Source organism: Seriola lalandi, unplaced genomic scaffold (assembly GCF_002814215.2).
Source record: "Seriola lalandi dorsalis isolate HSWRI2012SDOR001 ecotype SW California unplaced genomic scaffold, Sedor1 jcf7180002054885, whole genome shotgun sequence".
In the NCBI taxonomy this organism is placed as follows: Eukaryota; Metazoa; Chordata; class Actinopteri; order Carangiformes; family Carangidae; genus Seriola; species Seriola lalandi.
Genome location: NW_019525437.1, coordinates 6,471,635 through 6,495,645, shown reverse-complemented (window position 1 = coordinate 6,495,645; position 24,011 = coordinate 6,471,635). Strand labels below are relative to the sequence as shown.

The 24,011-nt window shown below is 41.4% G+C and overlaps 1 protein-coding gene across 1 annotated transcript; it reads left to right on the top strand.

Annotated features, from left to right (window-relative positions):
- Window positions 1-367: 367 nt before the first annotated feature.
- Window positions 368-23,811, top strand: aspm (assembly factor for spindle microtubules). The gene is made up of 26 exons (XM_023428894.2): window positions 368-786; window positions 1,110-1,253; window positions 1,798-3,373; window positions 3,996-4,091; window positions 4,161-4,262; window positions 4,379-4,525; window positions 4,813-5,052; window positions 5,179-5,246; window positions 5,332-5,473; window positions 6,693-6,823; window positions 7,422-7,597; window positions 8,218-8,363; window positions 9,298-9,383; window positions 9,509-9,721; window positions 10,262-10,466; window positions 11,122-11,270; window positions 12,367-12,495; window positions 13,210-13,404; window positions 13,704-18,326; window positions 18,578-18,727; window positions 18,849-19,040; window positions 20,000-20,192; window positions 21,373-21,527; window positions 22,972-23,148; window positions 23,310-23,482; window positions 23,575-23,811. Exons 1-26 carry the CDS (start codon window positions 511-513, stop codon window positions 23,675-23,677), a joined length of 9,987 nt encoding a protein of 3,328 aa, XP_023284662.1. The 5' UTR covers window positions 368-510; the 3' UTR covers window positions 23,678-23,811.
- The last annotated feature ends 200 nt before the right edge of the window (window positions 23,812-24,011 follow it).

The window sequence follows — 24,011 nt, the reverse complement described above, 5'->3', positions numbered from 1 at the left end:
GTACATATTGTACAGTGAAATCTTACTAATCTGGTTTTTAAAATAAATTTCTGTTCTCGGTGGAATTTTGTCTAACTAAGTGAGTGGATAAGGGCGTTCTTCGGCTTAAATGGTGCCAAAAATAAGATTAGAGTGACACATCTTAGTTTTTTGTTTTTTTTTTACTCTCATGCTATGGGCGTGGTTTATGGCAGTTTAAAAATGTAGTCGATAGTTGATTGGTTGAGAACTGTGTATTCATATGGTTTCGTTGTATTCTCATTACCCATTGGATAAGACGTATCCATCCCTCGCTTATGATTGGCTGATTAAACAACACGACCGAATTTCAAACTAGAACGTCTTTCGGTGTGTTGTTGAAGGAAGCGTGTTTAACGTTTGCTAGTCGGCTGGTATCGGAGTGTTAGTAAGCCGTCAGTGTTAGCAGAGGGGAACATGGATTGCTAGGCGTTTAAAAAACTGACTACGAAACATGTGGCTAGCTATTAAGCTATTTTTATTTTAACGTAAATGGCTGAAACCGCGACTTCAACACGGACAGGATTTCTGGACTTCAGTCCAGTAAGGAGTTGCAACGCGAACAAGGAGAACGATGTTCCAATTTTGAGTTTGATCCAGTTTTCAAAGGCTCCTTTTGTCACATTTGGGACAGTAAAGTTGGGGACATCCAAGTCGGCTGTTCTGCGAATTGAGAATCCTACGGAGGATGCAGAAGCGGAGGTTACAGTAGAAAGGATCCCCTCAAGTAAAGGCTTCTCTGTGGACCACAACACGTTCACCATTCAGGTAGGTTCTTAGCTACCTCACAGCTTGTGTTTACATGAAGGGAAGCCTTTAAGTCAATGGAAGTTTGAACCAAACCTGTAGCCTTTGTGATAAATGGTCTTTAAATTTACACTACTGAACTGTGATAACATTGCAGTAGTTGTCTCGAGCTGCAGCAGGATGATGGAGACATAGGCATGTCCCGCAGGGCCTGAAAACCAAGCCCAGGAGCTTTGTTTTGCCAAAAGTCAGACATGAACTAAGTTAACATATCTCTCTGCTTCCATTGCATCCATTGTAAGACTTGCAGTTGGTATATTTTGCCTTGTGCTTTGTGTTTGCAGCCTGAGGGCTCTTTCAATTTGACAGTAACCTGGACTCCAGCAGAAGAAGGTGGGACCAGAGAGCTCATCATATTCAATGCCAATGGGGTCCTCAAGCATCAGGCTGTTCTGCTGGGGAGAGCAGAAGCACCAAAAAAGAAAAAGGTGAGCCACACATGGAGGTTTTTAACAGCCACAGACTCTTATTTAAGTACATTGTCCATACAAAGTCAATTTCAATTAATCTGTTAGATTTTTGAATAACAAAAAAGTGTAAAAAAAAAATACTCCAGTTTCATAAAGCCATGGTCTATACATTCAGATTGCTTGTATAGTCAAACCAGGAGTCCAAAACCCTGAAACATTTTGTTTAGTATATCAAAAGCCAAAGAACCAGCAAATCTTCACATTTTGACAAACTAAAACCAGTGACCTTTTGGCATTTTTTGATTTTAAAAAATGATTTTGAATGATTAATTTGATCATGTCTTCAGTGTGCCTGGCTTAAGGCGGTGCTACTTAAATATGACCTCACCAGCCTTGGAAAACACCCTCTCGCATGGCACTGATGATGCTGGTGAAACTGAAAACTTCAGTGCCATGTTCTTCAGGTGGAGATGCATAAGGTTTTGTGTATCCTCAACTGTACCAGTAAGATTGATATATGTCAATCCTTATATTTCTTCATATCTTTTTTTTCTTGTTTCAGAAAAGCTTATGGGACACAATCAAAAACAAAAGGGAAGGTGAGAAAGTAGCTGTCCCTAGGAGAAAGAAAATGGAGCCCCCCCTGAAGATGGCAGCCAATAAAACCTTCCAAGTGTCCCGAAAGCCGCAGTACAAACGAGATAAGCCACGCAGCCCGCTTGCTTCACTCAATGAGGGCAAAGCTGTCAGAGAGAGATCCCTCACGAAGCACAGTCCCATTGACGATCACCCTCGGAAATCAGAGGAACAGAAGGCTATAAATCCCAACCAGAGGCAACAGTCTCTGGCCTTGTCAGACCAGGAGAATATCCATCATATTCAGAGGAACTCTCCTATCGTCCTACTTGTCCCAGCCGCAAAGCTGATGGACTCTGGCAGCATGTGTGCTAGCCCAGATGCCTTGGGGAGCAAACCTGAAAGCAAAGATCTTACCAAAATACTTAACAGGACGCTTTCACCTATTGGGACACCAGAGAGATTTAAGAAACTCATGCCTTGTATTCAGTCACACAGCCCAGTTCCTGCTACTGTAAAGTCTGTGGCTGTGGAGACTGTTAACAGTGAGTTAACTAGAACCCCAGTTCTATCTTTGAAAGATGCATTGGCCCTCATTGACTCTGACCTGAACCACATTAACACCAGTCCTCGAGACTCTAATTCTAGCTGTGATTTCTCAGATTCACTTGAATCCAAGAGTGGAAGCCACGGCTGTGGACCCGACAGAAACGTCCTCAAAGCATTACCCGATAGCCCAGAGCTGACGGAGTCGACTGAGCCGAGACTGACTTTCTTTGTCAGTAAAAAGGTTGTTGTGAATGAGGTTGTTGTTTCAGAGGCTGATAAGGTCACGGAAATGGTAAAAAAGACGTCTTTTACCTCAGCCACAGTGATCAAGAGCAAAGCACCAGTGGAGGAAAACAGTTTGAGTGGAAGGAAAATAAAGAAGTCAAGACGAAGGCTCTTGGAGAAAACACTCGAGCTGTCTGACAGCAGCAGTCAGTGTGAGTCAGGACCAAACACTCCGAGACTTCCGGTTATAGATCCAGACACAGGATCTAAGGGATGGCAAAACTCTGAGGTGACCAGCCATCTTTGTGATGACACACATCAAGTCCTGGAGTTTACCTCTTCCAGCCCGACTCCACGACTCCACACCTCGGCCACACCCATCACCTTCCCTATCACCTCCCCTCCATCCGCGCGTCCTACTCGCTTCTCTTTCTCAGTCACCTCCCCACCTCCTGCAGCCCCTGTTTCCCTTGCTTTTACCGTCACCTCTCCGTCGCCCCCGGGCTCATCTTCTCCTCTTCACCGCAACCTCTCATCAAGCCCTAAAGTATATGAGCAGCCCCCAACCCTTTCTGCACCTCTGTCCGTTCAAGAGGACTCATTTCCCATTCACATGGCAGTGAAGAGCAAGAAGAGGAAAAGTGAAGAGTATTTGAAAAGTGACGCGGCGGTAGAGGACGCCGGGAAAACTGCCAGGGTCAAAAGGAGCAAGGTGGCGGCTGGAAAAACCAAGCCCTCAGTGCACGAGAGGAGAAGTACATCACAGGGGCAACAGCAGAGAACAGCAGGTGAGCAAATGACTGTCTGTTATTTCTTCTGTTTCAGATATCACATGAAGGATATACAATGAATATTAAATCTGCACTTTTAAGGGCATTAATTAAGACGTGTACTTAGCTGCCATTTTATGAACCACAACTAATGCGGTCTAATACAAAAGTCCTGTAGGAATTCCTGCCTTCGTTGAGGTCATTATGTTGTGTTTTTGATGAAACCCTTTCAGAGGGGGTCTTGATTCAACTTTATGGTCGTTGAGGAGGATGTGGTTTGTGCTTGTGTTGAACTGTTTTGTTCGTTGTAATGTAAAATCATTAAAAGAGATTTTAAGAGATTTTTCTTATTCTCCATTATAAAGCCTTGAAGGTATATTACCTCAAATGCCTATCATTTTCTTACTACACACACACTAACTGATGGTTGCAGGTGGTTGTTTCCTGCAGTTAGATATTCACATTCGCCTTTCTACATCGATGTTAATGGAAGGTGTGCATTCATCCGTCAAAGTCAGTGAAAACTATTGAATAGTCTGTTTTCAGAGATGTTTTGTTACTTCTGTGTTAAAAATCATCCTTGCTTCTGGACCTTCTGTATTTACTGTTAAGCTTTTTTTTTTTTTTTTTTTTTTTTCAGGCTCAGTGCGCTCAGTGACTACATCATCTCTAAAGAGCACACGGTCTGCTGTTCCTGCCCGAGCAAAGCCTCCAAGCTCCAAACCCACCTCACGAGGTATAAAAGGATGTGAAAACATTCGTATCTTAACAAAAGTCAGAAAGCAAAGCCGAGACTCAAACCCAGGTGCCCCGTCTCTGAAGTCATCCGCTGCTTCATCTGTGAAGATGGCAAAAGTCGTTGCAGTAGCGCAGTCAAAGCTGACCTTTATTAAGCCGGCGCAAACAGGTATTTGACCACAAGACATTGTAAAATGAGCTTTTCTGATGTGAGAAGAAACATTATTACTTGCTTCCTATCTTTAAACTTTTATTTTGTCCTCTGCATCTACCCTTGTCTCGCAGCCATACCTAGGCACCCGATGCCGTTTGCCGCCAAGAACATGTTCTACGATGAGAGGTGGATTGAGAAGCAGGAGAGGGGATTCACATGGTGGATCAACTATGTCCTCACCCCAGATGACTTTAAAGTCAACACTGAAGTTGCTAAAGGTAACATCCATCCACTCAAACATTCAGCAGGCTGTCATTGCTCCGGGGAAACGCTTATCTTAATTAAAGGAGGCAGAAGTGTCAAGTGTTTGGTTTCAAGAAATATAGAAATGATCTTGCTCTTAGAGTAGCTCCCGGCTCATTTATTGACTTGCTGAACATCTTATAACTGAAATACACCTAGGTATTCTCTATTTAAATGAGTATCTACGCTCGAGGTGTTTGTATAAGTGGACTTTGTACGTCTGTGCAAGTCTTAAATTTTTTTTTCATGTTTTCCTGTGTAGTGAGTGCCGTATCTCTTGCCATTGGCAACAACGACAACTTCAGTGTGCCTAAAGCTCCCACCAAAGAGGAGATGTCTTTCAGCACCTACACGGCTCGGCGGAAGATTAACCGCCTCCGTCGTTCTGCCTGCCAGCTGTTCACGTCGGAGGCAATGGTCAAGGCCATTCAGAGGCTCGAGCTGGAGGTGGAGGCCAAGCGGCTGCTTGTCCGGAAAGACCGCCACCTGTGGAAGGACATAGGTAATTATGAAACGCACCAATGTTGGGTTTGTAAATGCTCTGAAGTTCCTATCAAAACCCAAATAAGGTTGAAATTAACATTATTTTCTTTTTCTCTTCCTTTTCTTTTTTTTTTTTTTCTCTCAGGTGAACGCCGAAAAGTCCTCAACTGGCTTCTTTCGTACAATCCGCTCTGGTTACGGATAGGACTTGAGGTATTCTGATATGACAGTGTTTTCATCTGCTATGTCGCGAGTTTCTTCGCCATCCATGCTCAACACAGCGTTTGCTTCTTCTCAGACCATCTACGGGGAGTTGATCTCGCTTGAGAGCAACAGCGATGCCTTGGGTCTGGCTATGTTCATCCTCCAGCGGCTGCTGTGGAACCCGGACATCGCTGCTGAGTTCAGACACCTCAAAGTGCCTCACCTTTACAAAGATGGTAATTTAAGACCGTTGGATGTTATTATGTTGTGTGTCACTATCAGATGTGTAGAAAATTCAGGTGTATTCTGAGGTGGAGGCTTTCTTTGCCTTCACGTAGTATATTTAAATCCATTGTAATTAAAGGGATATTGTGTGGGTTATCAGCTCAGGTTCACATTTCCTATACCAACATAAGCCTCTTTTTCCTTATCATAAACAGACAGCAATACAAACTAATGAGACAAATTGAAAATTAAGAACGTAGGTATGAGTTGAACTTTAATTATACGGCTTGACTAAACAAAACTTTTCAATTTCCTGCTGACAACTATGACATTTTCAGATGATATCTCCGAAATGGATTAGTGTGCATGGTGCCGAAATAATTTGTACATGTGATAAAAGTCTCTCCAACTAATGGCAGAGTAGTTGCAGCTATATTGATTTACCATTGAACTGGCAAAGCTGTAATCAACTTATGCTGCAGGGCCTAGAATACCTGGAATGTAGAGTTGCAATTCACAAATATTTTCATTATTGATTCATCCCACATCATTCATTAGTTGTATGACGTGCTAGAAATGAAAAACATTTTCCCACAGTCTGAAGTATCATGTTCAAATGTCTTGTTTGTGTCATTACATGATATGATTGCAATCATATAAAGCAGCAAACCCTCAGATTTTAGCTGAAACCAAAGAATGTTTAGAGATTTTGCCTAAATAATAACTTAAATTGATCATCAAAATAGTCGCCAGTTAGTTTTCTTTCAGTAGACCAAGTGATTAATCAGCTCATTAATAGACGATAGAATTAAATATTTTTGCAAAGAGATTAAAAGTGTCATTTGATGAGATATCCCAAAATCTCAGACTTAATTTTTACTCCTGAAATTCTGCTAGGAATATACTTTAACATTTCAGACCAAAAATCCATCTTTGCTATAGATCTTAAGATAATGGTCAAACACTTAAAGGTTTTCTCTTCATTTTGAATTTTTTGAATCGCACATATTACTTATAACAACATACACACATACCAGTTTAGTTACGTTATTATGTTATGATGAATATAAGGGAATTAATTCAAAACCAATAGGATTTCCTCTGTAATGGAGCAAAACAAATGTGTTTCATGTTTGTTTTTCAGAAAGTTAGACTCCATTGTGTACCTTTTTTCAGAGTTGTGTTACTCTGGAGTCTGGTGTAAATGTCTGTTTAACTTTTTGGTTTTAGGCCACGAGGAGGCGCTGTCCCGCTTTACACTGAAGAAGCTGCTCCTGCTGGTGTGTTTCCTGGACAAGGCCAAAGAGTCCCGACTGATTGAGCACGACCCCTGTCTGTTCTGTGTGGACGCAGAGTTCAAGGTAGTTCAAGGCCTCCCCATGTTGTCAACAAATGTTAAATACATGAAAAAGAATTTAATCACTAACTCATTAAAGGTCAAAGAAACAGTCAAATGGTAAATTTGGTAAATATCAGTTTAAAAACTCCAGCATTGGTCTCTTATATCATTGTGGTATTTGTATCTTGTCAGGATGTCAGTACGGTATTCTACTTTTCTTACTGTCTGAGACCTGATCGAAAATTAGGTTTATTTTTAGTATATAATAATTAAGATGTAAAAATCAAAGATAATTACTAACTTGTTCCCCCAGAGCTCAACTGGGTGTGACAACTGAAGCTGATAGTGGAGCATGGAAACAGACATATCACTAGACTTAATAATCAGATTGACTGAGTGTCAGAATCATACAATGTTAACTTGTGTAAATGACACACAGTTCTTATTTGACTACCTTGACCTGCCTCTTAAATAACTTGCCAGCTGAGACCAGGTTTTATCCAGGCTCTCCTACAGTATCATACCATAGACAGGTTATTACTGTTTCCTCTCATTATATCTTTTTGGGCTGCATTAACCTGCTTCTTTCTGATGTTTTTTTTTTTTCTTCTTCTGTATAGACGAGTAAAGACCTGCTCCTGGCCTTCTCCAGGGACTTCCTGAGCGGAGAGGGAATCCTTCCCCGGCACCTCGGCTACCTCGGGTTACCCGTCTCCCACGTTCAGACGCCCCTGGACGAGTTCAACTTCGCTGTGAAGAATTTGGCAGTCGACTTGAAATGCGGCATTCGTCTAGTGTGAGTGAGACATGATGAATTTAATGCGATGCTCAGATCCCTGTTGGGGATAGATGCTTTTCTCAGAGGTCAGGCTCAGCTACACTGCAGTATTTTGTGTGTGTGTGTGTTTCGGACTCTTAAACAGAGCAGTTTCAGACGAGGGAGTACTCACTGTCTCTAACTGTCCTGTTTATTTTACAGTATTGCTGATCATAGTTCTGTCTCATATGCGCGTTTGTCTTTTTCAGTCTGTCGACCCAGAAACATACAAGCAATACTTATGTTTTCATACAACTAAACTGACATTGAGCTATTGTGTTTGAAACCGTAAAATATATATTTGGTGTTAAGTATAGTTTTTACCTAGGTTTTCCTACTGCTGAATTTTCAAATGTTACAATAAAAACTGCTTCACGGAATAACAACTTGTAAAGCAGGTGAGCAGGGACCTGTGCACTTTTTTTATAATGATGTACATGGTCATTAGCTAATATCTCACAATGTAGGGTTCAGTGTGTAGTGAAAAAGTGCCACAGTAACAGGATGTCGAAAGTGGAGGAGAACAAAGCTTCTTATGTATCATCATTAGAAAGAGTTTTTTTTTTTTTTTTTTTTTTTCATCTTGGGTTTCCTTCCAGGCGTGTGATGGAGCTTCTCATCCAGGACTGGAGTTTGTCGGCGAAGCTCCGGCTGCCAGCCATCAGCCGCCTGCAGAAGGTCCACAACGTCGACATCGCTCTGCAAGTGCTCAAAAGCAAAGGGGTCGACCTCAAGGATGAACACGGTAATTATAATTTTCCTCCTGGGCAAACAGCGAAACGGGGAGTAACTCAACCTGAAAGAATGTCAGTGTTTTGTGCTTAGGTAAAAGATGTAGGCAATGAGATTTCCTGACATTTCACTGCACACCTTTTGTGTTTGATCACACACAGCTGCTGTTGTACGATACAACAACTGGATTACTTTGCCTTTTAGAATGTGAAAGAATGGGATCGTTTGTGAGCGGCTAAGTAGTCAAGGAAAGAAAATAACATTTAAAAGAAAGTATCCACTAAATCACAAAACAGACAAGATATAATGCTTTAAAGTGACTTTTTTTTTTTTTTAAATCATGAAATTACTTTATCAGTTGTGTTTAATGCCTAAATGGGTAATATGAGCATTAATGGACCAAAATGCACCTAATTATTTTCACTATCAATCAGTCTGTCAATTATTATTTTTGTTTTGATTCATTCATCAATACTTTATTCTGTAACATAATTACACACAAATTGTGAAAAGCTCAGTTCCCAAAGTGCAAGGTCATGTCTTTAATTTTGTTCTGCCCATCACAGATGGATCTGAGAAGATGGAGCCAGCAAATTAATGGGGATACATTTTTTTTCAGTCGCCTAATTTATAAATTGAGTAATTTTGTTTTCGATAGAACTCTTTTCTTTATCAATTTACTGTTCACTCTAATTGTCAGAATTAAGAAACTGTGAGCAATGCCTGTCAGTTTCCCAGAGGGCAAGGTGATGCCTTCAAATAACATTTTTTCCAACCATAGTGTCATACACTATATTGGATATTAAAGGATATTAAATTTACATTGATGTTAAACAGAAAAAGAAAAAATTCTCATGTTTGAGAATGAGGAGCCTTTAGTGCTTAATACATGACTTTAATGCATTTACTGTAACTGATGTGGTTCAAAGGTGTGTCTTTATTTTCAGGCTCCACCATTGATTCCAGAGATATTGTGGATGGACACAGAGAGAAGACGTTGAGCCTCTTGTGGAAAATCATCTTCACATTTCATGTGTGTATCCGACTTAAGTGGCGGCAGTTCACAAAATGGCAGTCTTTTTTTTTGTTTGTTTGTTTTTATTTTTGAAACCTGTGAAAAGAGTTGATTGATATGCTGTTGTCAAATAATCTGTGAAGGTGGAGGTGATTCTGGATGAGGATCAGCTGAGAGAGGAGATCGGCTTCCTGAAGAGAACCTTGAGGACCAAACAGAAGCTGGTGTCTCTCAGGGCCGATCGGGGCCTTCAGCCAAGTCCCGCAAAGACCCGGGCACCATACGAGCACAGCAGCACCAAGATTACCCTGCTGATGGACTGGGTCCGTGCTGTGTGTGACTTCTACAATCTGAAGGCGAGTTTGACGTTTTCATTTCCAGCTCACAGGTGAAAGAAAATACTGACGTGTGTTTGGTGTTGAATCTGGATTTGAGGCTGATGATGAAGTTTATTCTTTAGGATAAACCCCTTGAGATTAATCATCTCAGTCTTGGGTTTGAATTGGCCCGTAAACATGCTAGTGCTTGAGTTTGTTTTGTAAACGCAGCGATGGCCAAAGCGATCATCATCACCACCACTGCCGGCAAGGAACCATGTTTTGTGGCAGAGGAAACTTACAAAGAGCCCCTTTTAAAACAAGAGAGCAGGAGGTTGCTACTCTGTCTGTTGATATTAGTCCTAAGAATGTCAACAAATGTCCAACCTGCAATTATAATTAATTTGATATGAGAGGTATTTTCCACATTTCTGACATAATATCAACATAGCATAACATTTGACCTTGATCTAAATATGACACATTAAAGAAATGCTTCACTGTTGTTGAAGGTTATTTTCATAGCCCTGTCGCAGTCTCCGAAGTTTCATTTATTAAGTCGGTTGTCTGTCTGTGCAGGTGGAGAACTTCACCGTGACATTCTCGGATGGCCGCGTCCTCTGCTACCTTATCCACCACTACCACCCCAGTCTCCTGCCAGAGGAGGCTGTCAGTCACAGCACCACACAGACCGTCGAGTGCTCACCGAGGGGCCGCCTGGAGCTCAGCTGCTCAGCCAGCGACTCTGACAGCTCCTTTGACTCCTTGCCGACAGGCCTGAACGGTACATGTCAGCTGGCTGCTGTGTTTTTAGTGCAAATGTCTTTATGGATTCTTTTCTTTTTTAATTGATGGTTAGATGTTACTTGTACATCACACAGACATTTGTGTTACATTAGACTATTGGAAACAAGGAATTTGGTTTAAAAAAGAAATTCAGGGAAATCTATGAATGCTGACATAGAAATAAACCAGAATGTATTTTCCAACATGTTTCATACAATAACAGTTTTTTTCATCCACAGCAAATCCATCTGTTGTGTAATCTATACTGTTCATTGGAATGAAAAGAGTTTAAGTTTTTAAAGTACACTGATGTATCTTTGGAAATTAATTGAAAGGCTAAAACTAATTAAATCTGAGCAATATTTTAACTCAAATGCATAATAATTTTCACCCTGAATGATGGCTAAAAAGTAAATTGCAAGTTTATAGGCTTGTATGTATTTATGACTTCTTGTGGAGGTTATGAAGAATTTGGAGAGAATTCAACCCGTATCTTAAGTCTGTAAGAATTATTGAGGGCATGCCCTAATTTTCAATGATGTTGAGAGTACACTTAAAGCAGAATAAATACACACAGAAATAATAATACAATTTATTTAAAAAAAAAAATGGAATGACTTGTGATTACAGTATCTGTGTCTTTTTGTGAACAGGCCCAGAGTCTCCGTCAGTAGAATTTAAAGAGCTACTCGAAAATGAGAAAAGCAACTTCAGACTGGTCAACAATGCTGTGGCTTACCTGGGCGGAGTTCCTGCCATGATCAACCCGGCTGACATGTCCAACACCATCCCCAATGAGAAGGTGAGAACAGACGGGAGGTTTCACACATACACTGCATAGAGCCGTGTTTTTATGTAACACACGTCTGTTTAATACTCAGCCCACATGCAGCGTGCTTATATGCACTTAAAGAACCAGGTTACACATATAATTGTTTACATGCACTGTAGTAACCTGTTTACGGTTACCTGTTACAACTAGGGCTGCACTTTCGTACTTTTGCTTTGAAGAAATGACAAAAATGATTATTCGGGTATCAACAGTTGTTTTTTTTTCTGTCATTTAACTAATAAATTCATTGACTGTATGTGGATTTACAGTAAAGCTGTAATGACCAATCTTTTGCACATGTGTAAAAGCAAATTTGAAACTTGGTTAACTGTACGGCCAATAAATAAGTGATCTCTTAGCTGGGGAAATCAGGTTTTTCTAATCTCCTACCAGGATTACAGAAACCGGGTTTTATGAATTTTAAGATGTCAGCTTTTACTGGAGGGAAGAGACTGCATTCTGGCTCCTTGGTGCATTTAAACACACTTTCAGTCTCATTCAGTGTAAATGATTTTTAGTGGAGCTGTCTTGTTTTCCATCATCAGAAGAATATTATTCATGTTCATAAGTATTGAATAAACTGTCTGAAGTCATAAATGCAGTCTTGGAGTTATGTTTTGCTTAAAGGTACAATTAAAACACTCACGTCTCTTACTCTTACTGGGTTATTTCTTTTTAGAAATCTAAGCTGACGAACGCATCTCTTTTTTTTGTCTGTTTACAATCTGTTTTTCAAGAGGTAAATTCAAGCTAGTCTGTGAAATATGAATGCTCCTCATTTATCCCAGTGTACACCAAATCATGTTTAAACTGCAGCGCCAGCTGTTATTTACCAAAAAAAAAAGAATTGACAGAATCATTTAAAAAAAAATTTTTTTTTTACGATAAAGCAATCACAACCTACACTAATGTATTTTTGTGGAACACCACTTTGAAAATGATTGTTACGTTTTTTTTAAACGTCTTTTAAAAAAAAAAAAAAAAAAGTATCCAAAATGGGCAAAAAATATCAAGACCAGAGTAAAATACTAACGCTCTGCCTTCATTCACTTGTGTTTATTTCCAGATTGTGATGTCTTACCTGACCTTCTTATGTGCTCGCCTGCTGGACCTGCGGAACGAGACCAGAGCAGCCCGGGTCATACAGGGAGCCTGGAGGAAATACAGACTAAAGAAAGATCTACAGCTCTACAAGGTTGGTGCAATGTTTGTTACAACTGTAAAGTGATTCTGTTTATTAATCTGATTTTTTTGTTTTTTAATTATTATGAATTTTTTTTTTTTTTATTCCATTTAATTTTGTTGGACATCAAGAAACAAATTCAACTCAGTCATAAAATTGCTGTTTCTGTCAGATTGTTGGGGTACCAGTTATTAGTTTGTTGGTCAGGGTTGCACCATTGTTGTCTTTGATTTATCAAAAGTCGATCTGGTTCATGCTAAAAAAAAAAAATGAAGCTAAAAATATATCGGTCCCCTTCTTGCTTAAAGTGGCTATAATGAATTATTGTGATACTGACAATGTATCAAGTAGCAACTTCCAGGGCTGAAAAATGGGGCCAAAAACACTTCCTCTAATGACCAATTTTTATATAACTCACCTGTTTAAGTTTTATCAAGACTTAAAGTTATGCATAGTTGAGGCCGCTCTGAGTGCCAGCTTGGTGAGCATGTGCTCGCCACAAAATCAGTATGCACTGCAGTCTTGGCTCCACACAAGCCCCACCTCTTGGCCGATTTTTGGATTAGCTGTGAGTTAGGCGGGGTAAGGCGCTGCCAAGATGGCGATGGTGGAGCAGCTCAATCTGAACTTCAAAACCGCTCTTCAGAAACCTATGGGTGACGTCACCAAGGCTGATGACTGAAAAGTAATGAATTTATTTTGTTTCTTGATTTTGTTTGGACACAGGAAAGAAACGTGGCTGCTGTGAAAATCCAGTTAGTTGTGAGGAGTTTTCTCCAGAAGCGCAGAGCAAAGAGGCAAAATCAAGCTGCCGTCATCATCCAGTCAGTCTGGAGGGGTTATGTAGCACGCAACAGGCTGAGGCTGAAGAAAGAGGCTCAACTTCGGGCTCTGCAGCATAAAGCAGCAACCATCATCCAGGTAAGTGTTTATTACATACGCATGGATGAAAGCATCCGTCGGCAAAATGTAAATGACAAAGCTGTTCGAGATGATCCATTTAGACTTTTTGACTTGGTATCTAGACTTGCTTTGAATATAAGTAAATATTACTGTTGAAATAAAAGGACACATTTTTCGACATTCTCAGTTGTTTATTTTAACTTGTTGATCTGACAATATCAATGTCTGTCCTTCTTACAGCAACGACACTTGCTGCATATTGAAGCCTGCTTTTGCAATTGTTCTTTGAATAGATGGTTCTTATCTTGTCCATGCAGGCACAGTGGAGGATGTTTTCAGCTATGAGGGCTTACCAACGCCTCAGATACTACACCATTGTTGTCCAAGCACAATGGCGAATGAGGAGTGCAGCCTCTGCTTATGGAAAAATCTACTGGGCAACAACAGTCCTTCAGAAACACTCACGAGCACGGGCTCTTGCAAAAAGAGATAGGGAATCTTATCTGTCCCTTAGAACTGCGGTGGTGAAATTACAGAGAGGCTATAGAAGATGGAAAGCCCAGAAAACGGAAAAGGAAAACTGTGCTGCCAAAGCGATACAAGCTGTGTTTAAGAAATGGTACAAGGAAAAAATGGCGAAACGAATTGCGGCTGCTGTAAGGATTCAGTCCTGGTACAGAATGCAGAGGTGTCTCCATCAATACAGAAAAATCAAAAGAAGTGCTGTGTTCATTCAAGCTCAGTACAGAGGTCACGCACAGAGGCACTGCTTTAAGATGTTGAAGCTACAGCAGCACTCGGCCATTGTCATCCAGAGTGCGTTCAGAGGTCATGCTGTCAGAAAACAGGTGGCAAGGATGAGATATGCTACAATCACAATTCAGCGCTGGTTCAGGGCCACTGTGAGAAGAGACGTGGAAAGGCAAATGTTTGTGAGGATGAGATATGCTGCTGTTACCATACAGGCAGTCTATCGTGGAAAAGTGGCCCGGGAGTTGCTGAAAAAGCAGCACAGGGCAGCAGCGGTGATCCAGGCAGCTTTCAGGAGACATACTGCCCAAAGACGCTACCTTGCCTTGAGAAAAGCTGTAGCTGTGATACAGCAGAAGTACAGAGCCACAATCTTGGCTCGTAAGATAATGAAGGATTTTGAGGCTCTCAGGAATGCTGCACTCCTTATACAAGCTATCTGGAGAGGCAGAGCTGACAGGATCAGGATAGAAAACTGGCATCAGCGTGCAACTCTGATACAGGCTTACTATCGACGGCACCAAGTGCAAGCAGTTTACAGGTCAAAGAAGGCAGCAGCTGTAGTCATACAACGTCACTACAGAGCTTATGTGGCTGGAGAGGAGATGAGGAAAGCATACCTATACAAGAGAGCAGCCTGTGTTACTCTTCAAGCTGGATTCAGAGGCATGAGAGTTAGGACAGAGCTTAAGAAAAAGCAACAGACAGCAACTGTCATTCAGTCTTCAGTTAGGATGTTTTTATGTAGGAAAAGATATTTTCTCCTCCAAAGTGCAGCAATTATCATCCAGAGTCGATACAGAGCCCTCCTCCTCTGCAAAGCACAGCAAAATGAGTACAGAGAGCTAAAGCAGGCTACCATAAAGATACAAGCTGTCTACCGGGGCTTTAGAGTTAGAGAAGACCTAAAGAAAAAGCACGACGCTGCCAGAGCAATCCAAGCTCAGTTCAGGATGCACAGAATGCGCATGGCTTACCTTGCCATCAAATGTGCTGCCATTATCATTCAGGAACGCTACAGAGCCAAAATGCTCAGGGATCAACAGTTGCAGGGGTACAGAACGATGAAATCTGCGGCTGTAGTCGTCCAGGCCGCATATCGTGGCCACAAGGCCAGGAGGAAGGTTGCAGAGATGCACCGAGCTGCTACAGTCCTTCAGAGAAAATTCCTCACAATCAGAGATAGAAAAAGGTTTTTAGCTGTCAAGGCAGCAGCTTTGGTTTGTCAGCAGAGGTACAGAGCAGTGACCATGGCAAGAAAAGACCGTCTGGAGTATCTGTCAAAGCACAGGGCAGTCATTTGTCTGCAAGCAGCCTACAGAGGATACAAGGTCAGAAAGCAGTTGCGTATCCAGCGTACGGCAGCTGTAATCATTCAGTCTCACTTCCGAAAGTACCAGCAGAAGATCTACTACAAGAGGCTGTGCTGGGCTGCCAATGTAGTGCAAGCGCGTTATCGAGCCAATAAAGACATGAGAGAGAAGATGCACGCCCTGAGTGAAAAGAGAAAGGCTGCTGTTGTCTTACAAGCTGCCTTCCATGGAATGAAATGCAGACGAATCATCAAACAAAGGCATCAGGCTGCCAGCGTTATCCAAAGAGCTTACAAAGCCCACTGTGAACGCAAGCAGTACCTTACCTTGAAATCCTCTGTCCTCACCATTCAGCGGAGGTATCGGGCCACTGTAGCAGCAAAGGAACAAATGCAAAAACACCAAAGATTGCGCAGAGCTGCTGTTGTCCTTCAGGCAGCATACAGAGGGCAGCAGGTCAGAAAGGAGGTGGCTCGTCGGCATCAGGCCGCCACCGTGATACAGTCTGTGTTCAAAAAACACAGAGAGGAAGTTAAATTCCAGGCCATGCGACTGTCTGCCATCATCATCCAGAGATACTATCGGGCTCATGTTCTCCAGAGGCTGGACAGAGAAAAGTTCCTAAAAATGAAACGTTCTGTTATTGTTCTTCAGGCAGCTTTCAGAGGTCACCGTGTGCGAAGCAACATTGCCAAGAAGCACAGGGCAGCTACTGTCATCCAAGCAAACTTCAAGAGGCACAAGCAGCAGTCAGCTTTCAAGAGACAACGCTGGGTAGCCTGTGTCTTACAGCAGAGGTTTAGAGCTCAGAGACAGAGAAACCTCCAGATTAAACATTTTCAAAACTGTAGAAAAGCAGCCATGGTATTACAGGCTGCATATCGTGGAATGAAGTCCAGACAAACCATCAAACAAAGTCACCATGCTGCCAGTGTTATCCAGAGAACATATAAAGCCCACTGTGAACGAAGGCAGTATCTGACCTTAAAATCCTCTGTCCTCACCATTCAGCGGAGGTATCGGGCCACTGTAGCAGCAAAGGAACAAATGCAAAAACACCAAAGATTGCGTAGAGCTGCTGTTGTCCTTCAGGCAGCATACAGAGGGCAGCAGGTCAGAAAGGAGGTGGCTCGTCGGCATCAGGCCGCCACCGTGATACAGTCTGTGTTCAAAAAACACAGAGAGGAAGTTAAATTCCAGGCCATGCGACTGTCTGCCATCATCATCCAGAGATACTATCGGGCTCATGTTCTCCAGAGGCTGGACAGAGAAAAGTTCCTAAAAATGAGACGTTCTGCTATTGTTCTTCAGGCAGCTCTCAGAGGTCACCGTGTGCGAAGCAACATTGCCAAGAAGCACAGGGCAGCTACTGTCATCCAAGCAAACTTCAAGAGGCACAAGCAGCAGTCAGCATTCAAGAGACAACGCTGGGCAGCCTGTGTCTTACAGCAGAGGTTTAGAGCTCAGAGACAGAGAAACCTCCAGATGAAACATTATCATAACTGCAGAAAAGCAGCCATGGTGTTACAGGCTGCTTATCGTGGAATGAAGTCCAGACAAACCATCAAACAAAGTCACCATGCTGCCAGTGTTATCCAGAGAGCATATAAAGCCCAATGTGAACGAAGGCAGTATCTGACCTTAAAATCCTCTGTCCTCGCTATTCAGCGGAGGTATCGGGCCACTGTAGCAGCAAAAGAACAAAAACAGAAATACCAGAGAATGCACAGAGCTGCTGTCGTCCTTCAGGCAGCATACAGAGGGCAGCGGGTCAGAAAGGAGGTGGCTCGTCGGCATCAGGCCGCCACTGTTATCCAGTCTGTGTTCAGAAAACACAGAGAGGAAGTCAAATTCCAGGCCATGCGACTCTCTGCCATCATCATCCAGAGATACTATCGCTCCTGTGTTCTTCAAAGAAAACAAAGAGAAAAGTTCCTAAAAATGAGATGTTCTGCTATTGTTCTTCAGGCAGCTTTCAGAGGTCACCGTGTGCGAAGCAACATTGCCAAGAAGCACAGGGCAGCTACTGTCATCCAAGCAAACTTCAAGAGGCACAAGCAGCAGTCAGCTTTCAAGAGACAACGCTGGGCAGCCTGTGTCTTACAGCAGAGGTTTAGAGCTCAGAGACAGAGAAACCTTCAGTTAAAACATTATCAAGAGGTCACAAAAGCTGTTATTAATCTACAAGCTGCCTTCCGTGGAATGATATCCAGAAGAATCATCAAACAAAGGCTTAAGGCTGTCAGTGTTATCCAGAGAGCTTACAGGGCCTACTCCCGACGCAAGCAGTATCTGAACTTTAAACAGTCCGTCCTCGCCATTCAGCAAAAATATCGGGCAACTCTAGCAGCTAAAGCACAAAGAACACAATACTTGGAAATGCGCAGAGCAGCCATCATCCTTCAGGCAGCATACAGAGGGCAGCGGGTCAGAAAGGAGGTCGCTCGTCGGCATCAGGCCGCCACTGTGATTCAGTCTGTGTTCAAAAAGCGCAGAGAGGAAGTCAAATTCCAGGCCATGCGACTGTCTGCCATCATAATCCAGAGATACTATCGCTCCTGTGTTCTTCAAAGACAAGAAAGAGAAAAGTTTCTGAAAACGAAACAATCCACCATCATCATTCAGGCAGCATTTAGAGGCTGGTGCGTCAGGAGGGAAATTAGCCGACAACATCAACTTGCCATTGTGATCCAGTCGTGCTGGAGATGCTCAGTGCAGAGGCGAATCTTCCGAAGGAAGAGAGAGGCAGCTGTGACACTTCAGCGCAGGATCAGGGCAGTGCAGCTCGGCAGGATGGAGAGGAACAACTACATCCGTAAGAGGCACGCTGCCATCGCGCTTCAGACACACGGCCGAGCCTGGATAGCAAGACGACAGGTAATGGGCTTTATATAAATTTCATGTTTTTGTAGTTTTCCAGACAGCCTATAGTTTACATACATTTATTGATTTTTTTATTGATTTTTTTTTTTAAGTGGTAATTTGAAATGGTGGTCAGACAAAAGCGAAATGAAGGAACACCACTACCTGTCATGAAGGAAGCAAGCCATATCAAAATGTCATGTAAATGGACCAAAAAAGAGTAAACAAAATATGATTAGAATCCTTTGCATGCCACTATGTTTCAGGCACTAGACGCAGCCAAGGCAGAGAAGAGGCTCCGTTTTACGTCTGCAGTCTTACATCATCTCAGCGCCATAAAGATCCAACGAGCCCTGAGAGCACACTGGGCTTTGGAGTCGGCTAAAAGACAAATCCATTCCGTCATCACCATTCAGGTACAGATAAAAGCTCTGGTTTCCATTTTTTTCAAAACAGAATTTGTCACTGAAAAGGATTACGGTGTTCTGTTTCATTTAATTAAACTTGCCTTGAAACGATTCCCTTGTCTTTTCCTAGCGATGGGTGAGATCGAGGCAGCAGAGGGGACGGTATCTGGAGGACAGGAGAAAGGTGGTTATAGCCCAGCGAGCAATCAAGCGCTGGTTAGCCCGTCGCCACAAAGCTGCATCCGTCATCCAGGAGGCCGTCCGGAAATTCCTCCTTCTCAGGCGCCAGGAGAGGGTTCAAGAGGGGATTGTCAAAGCACAGGTACTACAGTCAAAGGTTGACTTTTATTTTGGCATCACAGATGACCACTTAGCTCTCTGAAATTGTTATTTACACTACTAGTCTCCAGTAAGTAGACTCACGCCAAGTGCATGGTTAGAGCGTGGGATGTAGAGCATTACATACAACTAACAAAGCAGAAGATCAGCTGTCTAACGTAATATGGACTGCAGACAGGAAAAAATCCACATATTGTTTTATTGTGATGTGTGCTTGAAAACTCTGGAAAAAAGGTAGAAAGAGCACCTTGATTTAGGGTCACTCGCAATTTTACTTTTCTGATGCCTTTTTGTTATGGACCTTGTCGGTATTCTTGACAATTCCTTGATTGTCTTGCTAAGTAAGTATGTCTGCACAACACTGTCAGGTCATCTCTGCTCGTTACTAGTGTTTTCTCAAACAGCTGAAATAATCTGTTGTGTTCTGTAGAAATTCACAAAGCGCTAATGACCACTTTTAAGTCGGCGTAAGCAGCCCTTCTAGTGTAACTCAGATGGTTTGATTTTACATGTCAAAAAGACAACACATGCTACCCTCTGATGGTATGGACTGCTGGAGTGTTGAAATATTCTCTCCTTCAGTCTGACGTTAGTGGACAAAGTGGCAGTCACAGACTGTGTATTGTTTCTGACCAAAAAGTAGTACAACTTCTTGTATTTCCAACTGACAGTCTGGAACATGTGACCATGTGAGGGCAGCAAGACTCTTTACCAGATCATATAAGTAAACCTGAGAACACAATGTCTCAACAAAATCTTTGCTTTGAATAGATGGTTGAAAGTCTAAGGTCAATAAAATTGAATTGATCTACCCGTTCAGTCCCCCCATTTGGTGACCCCCCCCCCCACACCCCTCAGCATAGAATAATAAACATCCTCTGATACAATGCAACTAATTGTAGTTTTTTTTTTTTTTTGTCTTTTTCCATCTTCTCCCTCCAGGCTCTGTGGAGAGGACACCGCTCCCGCCGACTGAATGACAATCCCAAGGTGGTGAAGTTGAGACACCGTTTACGCCAAGTCTCCGCTGGCGTCCGAGAGGAGGACAAACTGTGCAACAAGACGTCGTCTGCACTGGACTACCTCCTTCGATACAAACACTTCTCCTACATTCTAGAGGCCCTGAAAAACCTGGGTAAGGCCATTCCTGGAAATTGACACATGAAGCAACTATAAAGCTTTTTTTTGCCACAAAGTAGATTTAGTGGAAGAGCAACTACTATATTTATCATTCTTTTGCTTTATACACACACAAAGGTACAGAAAACAAAGCCAAGCACACATTTAAGTGAACATCAACAGAAATCAATTAAAAAAAACAAAAAAACAAATTGCTAAACTATATTTCCATAATTAAATTTACATATTTACTGCCTGAAGGACTCATACAAAACATTCTGCAGGGTTTACACCAATGAGGTCATCAAGTCCACACACTTCACAAAAGCAACAAACCTTTTTAAAGTACTGTTTTCCTTCCTTTTGGAGGACTTGATAGCATCTGTTGAGCTCATTTTCCATTGTCTAATACTTTGCTTGTTACTTTTTCCCAAAACAATGCAATCAATGTTTTATCAATCATTTTTCTTGGTTGGCCATTCAGTGAGACAATCAGAGGAGAGGGAGCACTGAGCCTCTCTTCTGATTGGTGAACTGTTTTCTGAGTGAGCAAATAAAAATATAGCAGATTTCAGGTAAACACTCAGAGAAACCTGCAAAGGTTGGTATGGTGGGACCAGGTGGGCGTAAGCCTGTATTAGATCACATATTACTAGAAAAAGCAACTTGGCCTTGTCTGTAATCTGGAAGACATATTGCCATCATTCATGAGGCCTCTCCAGCTTTCAGATCTGATCAGGCTACACAAATGCTAAGATAACTAAATACAGGATTTGGCAATCAGACATTAAAACGCGTTTACAATAACTTTTCGTCAATTTCTTAACTGACATCTGTATAAGGTTCACGAATTGATATGTCATATTGCTGCTACAGCAGTTATTTCAAACAGTTGTTTTTTAGGGAAATCATGACCTCCAAATGTAGCCACTCTATTGCAGATTTCAGATTCAGAGTTGTGCAACGAGAAACGAGGAGACTTTAAGGATGTGGCGGAGACAAAGTTCCTCTTCAGTTATTTCTCACTCTGCGTTGTAATAACAAAAGTTGCTTGTGTTGTCGAGGTGAAAAGTGAATTCATCACATACGTTAACTTGTGTTCCCTAAATGAAAATCCAACGTGTTATCTGTGCCGATTATGTGAGCAAGATGTCATGCTAACACGAAACCCTCCGTGTGTCTGTGCGTGTTTACAGAGACGGCCACCAGGCTGTCCCCAGAGTGCTGTGAGCGGCTGGTAGAGAGCGGAGCCACCAATGTCGTCTTCACACTCATCCGCTGCTGCAACAGGAGCGTCCCCTGCATGGACGTCATCACCTTCTCCATCCAAATCCTCCTTAACCTCTCAAAGGTAGCTCAGACCCAGAGCTGCTCATTCATATGTAATGCTGCCACATGAAGTAATCATGTCAAAAAAGTCCAAATGAAGGAGAATTCATAGAGAGAATCCAGCTGCACCTACACTAAGTTTTTCTTTTTAGACTTTATTTATAAGACATGGATGATAAATACTCCTTTCTTAACTTCAAAAACAAAGCAAACACGATTGAAATGGTGAAATAAGATGACATGAAAGAAATATACAAATGGAGAACATTGAGGCATTAAAATTATAATTAAATAGAAGTAAAGAATTGAGCAAGGCATTTTAATAGATTATATCCAGACATTGGGGCTTTTGACATATTTGTTAAGTACAGAAAATTCATTTTGAGGCCATTAATCATTGTGCATTCCACAATGGGAGGGGATTTTGTGAAACAGCATTTATGTATAGGCTATAGTATTTTGTTATGACGATGTTGACTGGAAATTCAAAATGCTTGTTCTTCAAGATGACCCTTAACTGGACAGATTTGAAGTGAGTTTACGTGATAATGCAGAGATCATCAGGGCATTTCCTCATAAGCTCTGATCTGTCACTTCCCTGAAGACTTTCTGTTCCTTTATATACAATGGTTGACGTTCAGGCCCAGTTTCCCTTCTGCAAATATCTTTTGGTCTTTGTGATTTTGGTGGTGGTTTCTGTTCCCAAAATTTAGTTTGCATCTGCAAAGTCTGCAATTTTATTCATGTGAAAAGCATGAGAAAAAAAAAAAAAAAAAAGATAAGGGGAAAAACTATTTTTAACTGTATAAATTTAAACTGCATTTAAGGCAAATGTGAGGAAAATGATTTAATAATTTCAATACTAAAATGACTACAAACATCTAAGAATTAAAAAGTGGATGAATTATTGCGTCTGTCACACGTCCTCTACCAAGTTCATTTCACAAAGAATCACAACCTTGGATATCGTCCACTCAAAGATAATTAGATACAGTATTCATCGTCAGGCACGGTTGTGTGTTAAAGGCTTACATTTTAATGAGATTTCTAATCCCACAGAATCATTAATTCTACATCTAAATATGTGATATGCATTTTGGTGAAATTAGAAGTTGAAAGTTTAGTCTTGGAAATTCTGCCAAGGTTTCAGGATACAAAAAGATAAATTATAATTAAAAAGTTGTAGCACATTAAGACTGTTTTTACACATGTATTTAATAACGTTTCAGCTAGTATTGAAGTTCAGACAGTATATAGTGTATACAAGTAAATAGTATTTTGTTGCAGTTTGGACAGTGCATTTTTTATTTTTTTTATTTTTATTTTTTTTTTTTTTTAAGAAGCAGGAATTCCTCGATGCCTTTGCACAGTTTTAGTTGTTTCTAAGTTATTGATTTTAATTACACATTTGTACTTTTCTCCCCTCTTTTCTTTCTTTTCCTCTCTTCCTCCCCTCAACCCCTCAGTACCACAAAACTATTGAGGCTGTGTATTCGGTGGAAAACTCTGTGGAGACGCTGCTGGATCTGCTACAGAGATACCGGGAGAAGGCGGGGGATAAAGTGGCTGAAAAAGGCGGCAGCATCTTCACCAAGGCCTGCTTTCTTCTTGCACTCCTGCTGCAAGACAAGCACCGTGCTGTGGTCTGTAGCTACTGTGACATACAGACTTTAAAATATTTTACAGAATTAAAACACCAATATAATATCATTATTAAAATACCTAAAAAATACAAGCAATGATTGTAAATTGTAGTTTTTGCAAATGTAATGAAAACTTTTTTTTTTTTTAATTTATTTTTTAGGAGGTTATGAAGCTACCCAAGGTCATAGATAGGATACGCAGCATTTACCGCCTCACTGCTCGCAAGCACAAGATGGACGCAGAAAGAACTGTTATCAAACAGAAGATGAACGCCTCAATCAACGGGAGCTTCTTTGTTCAAGCAACACCTCGCAAATCCAGACCTGCACCAAAGTATGTATATGTACCGAATGTGCCTGAGATAGACAGAAGCATGGTGTGTATGTATTTGCATTGGTAATTGACGTGCTGTTTTTGTTTTTCAGGTTTGCACCAGAGTGGGTTCTCAGAAAGGACAAGCTCAAAGACATTGTGGACCCTCTCATGGCCATTCAAATGGTCGCAGACACTCTGTCCATTGTGTTGTAAATAGACAAGCTTTCAAATCTTTTTCTTCATCATCTCATTGTTTTCCCATCAGAAAATATTGTTGTTTTTTTTTTTTTTACCAATATATTTTCCATGTGTCCCATGTATATATTAAAATGGACTTGCTTCTTAAACATGGACTAGTTTCATGTATCTCTCTTTAATATTGTTTACTTCATTTTCCTTGGCTAGATTTACATAGGCAGAGAAAAACTGTGTTAACCAGTAATTTTTAAACATCTTACTCCCACATTGCAGCTCTTTATTAACACCACTAAATGTAATGTCAGAGCTAAAAGCGAAGGGATTACTACAGTACTTTGTCCTGGGGGGG

Coding starts and splice junctions, on each gene's coding strand:
- aspm (XM_023428894.2), top strand. CDS start 511: ATGGCTGAAACCGCGACTTCAACACGGACAGGATTTCTGGACTTCAGT. Junction 5,247..5,331: donor GGTTACGGATAGGACTTGAG/GTATTCTGATAT, acceptor GCTTCTTCTCAG/ACCATCTACGGGGAGTTGAT. Junction 6,824..7,421: donor GTGTGGACGCAGAGTTCAAG/GTAGTTCAAGGC, acceptor TCTTCTGTATAG/ACGAGTAAAGACCTGCTCCT.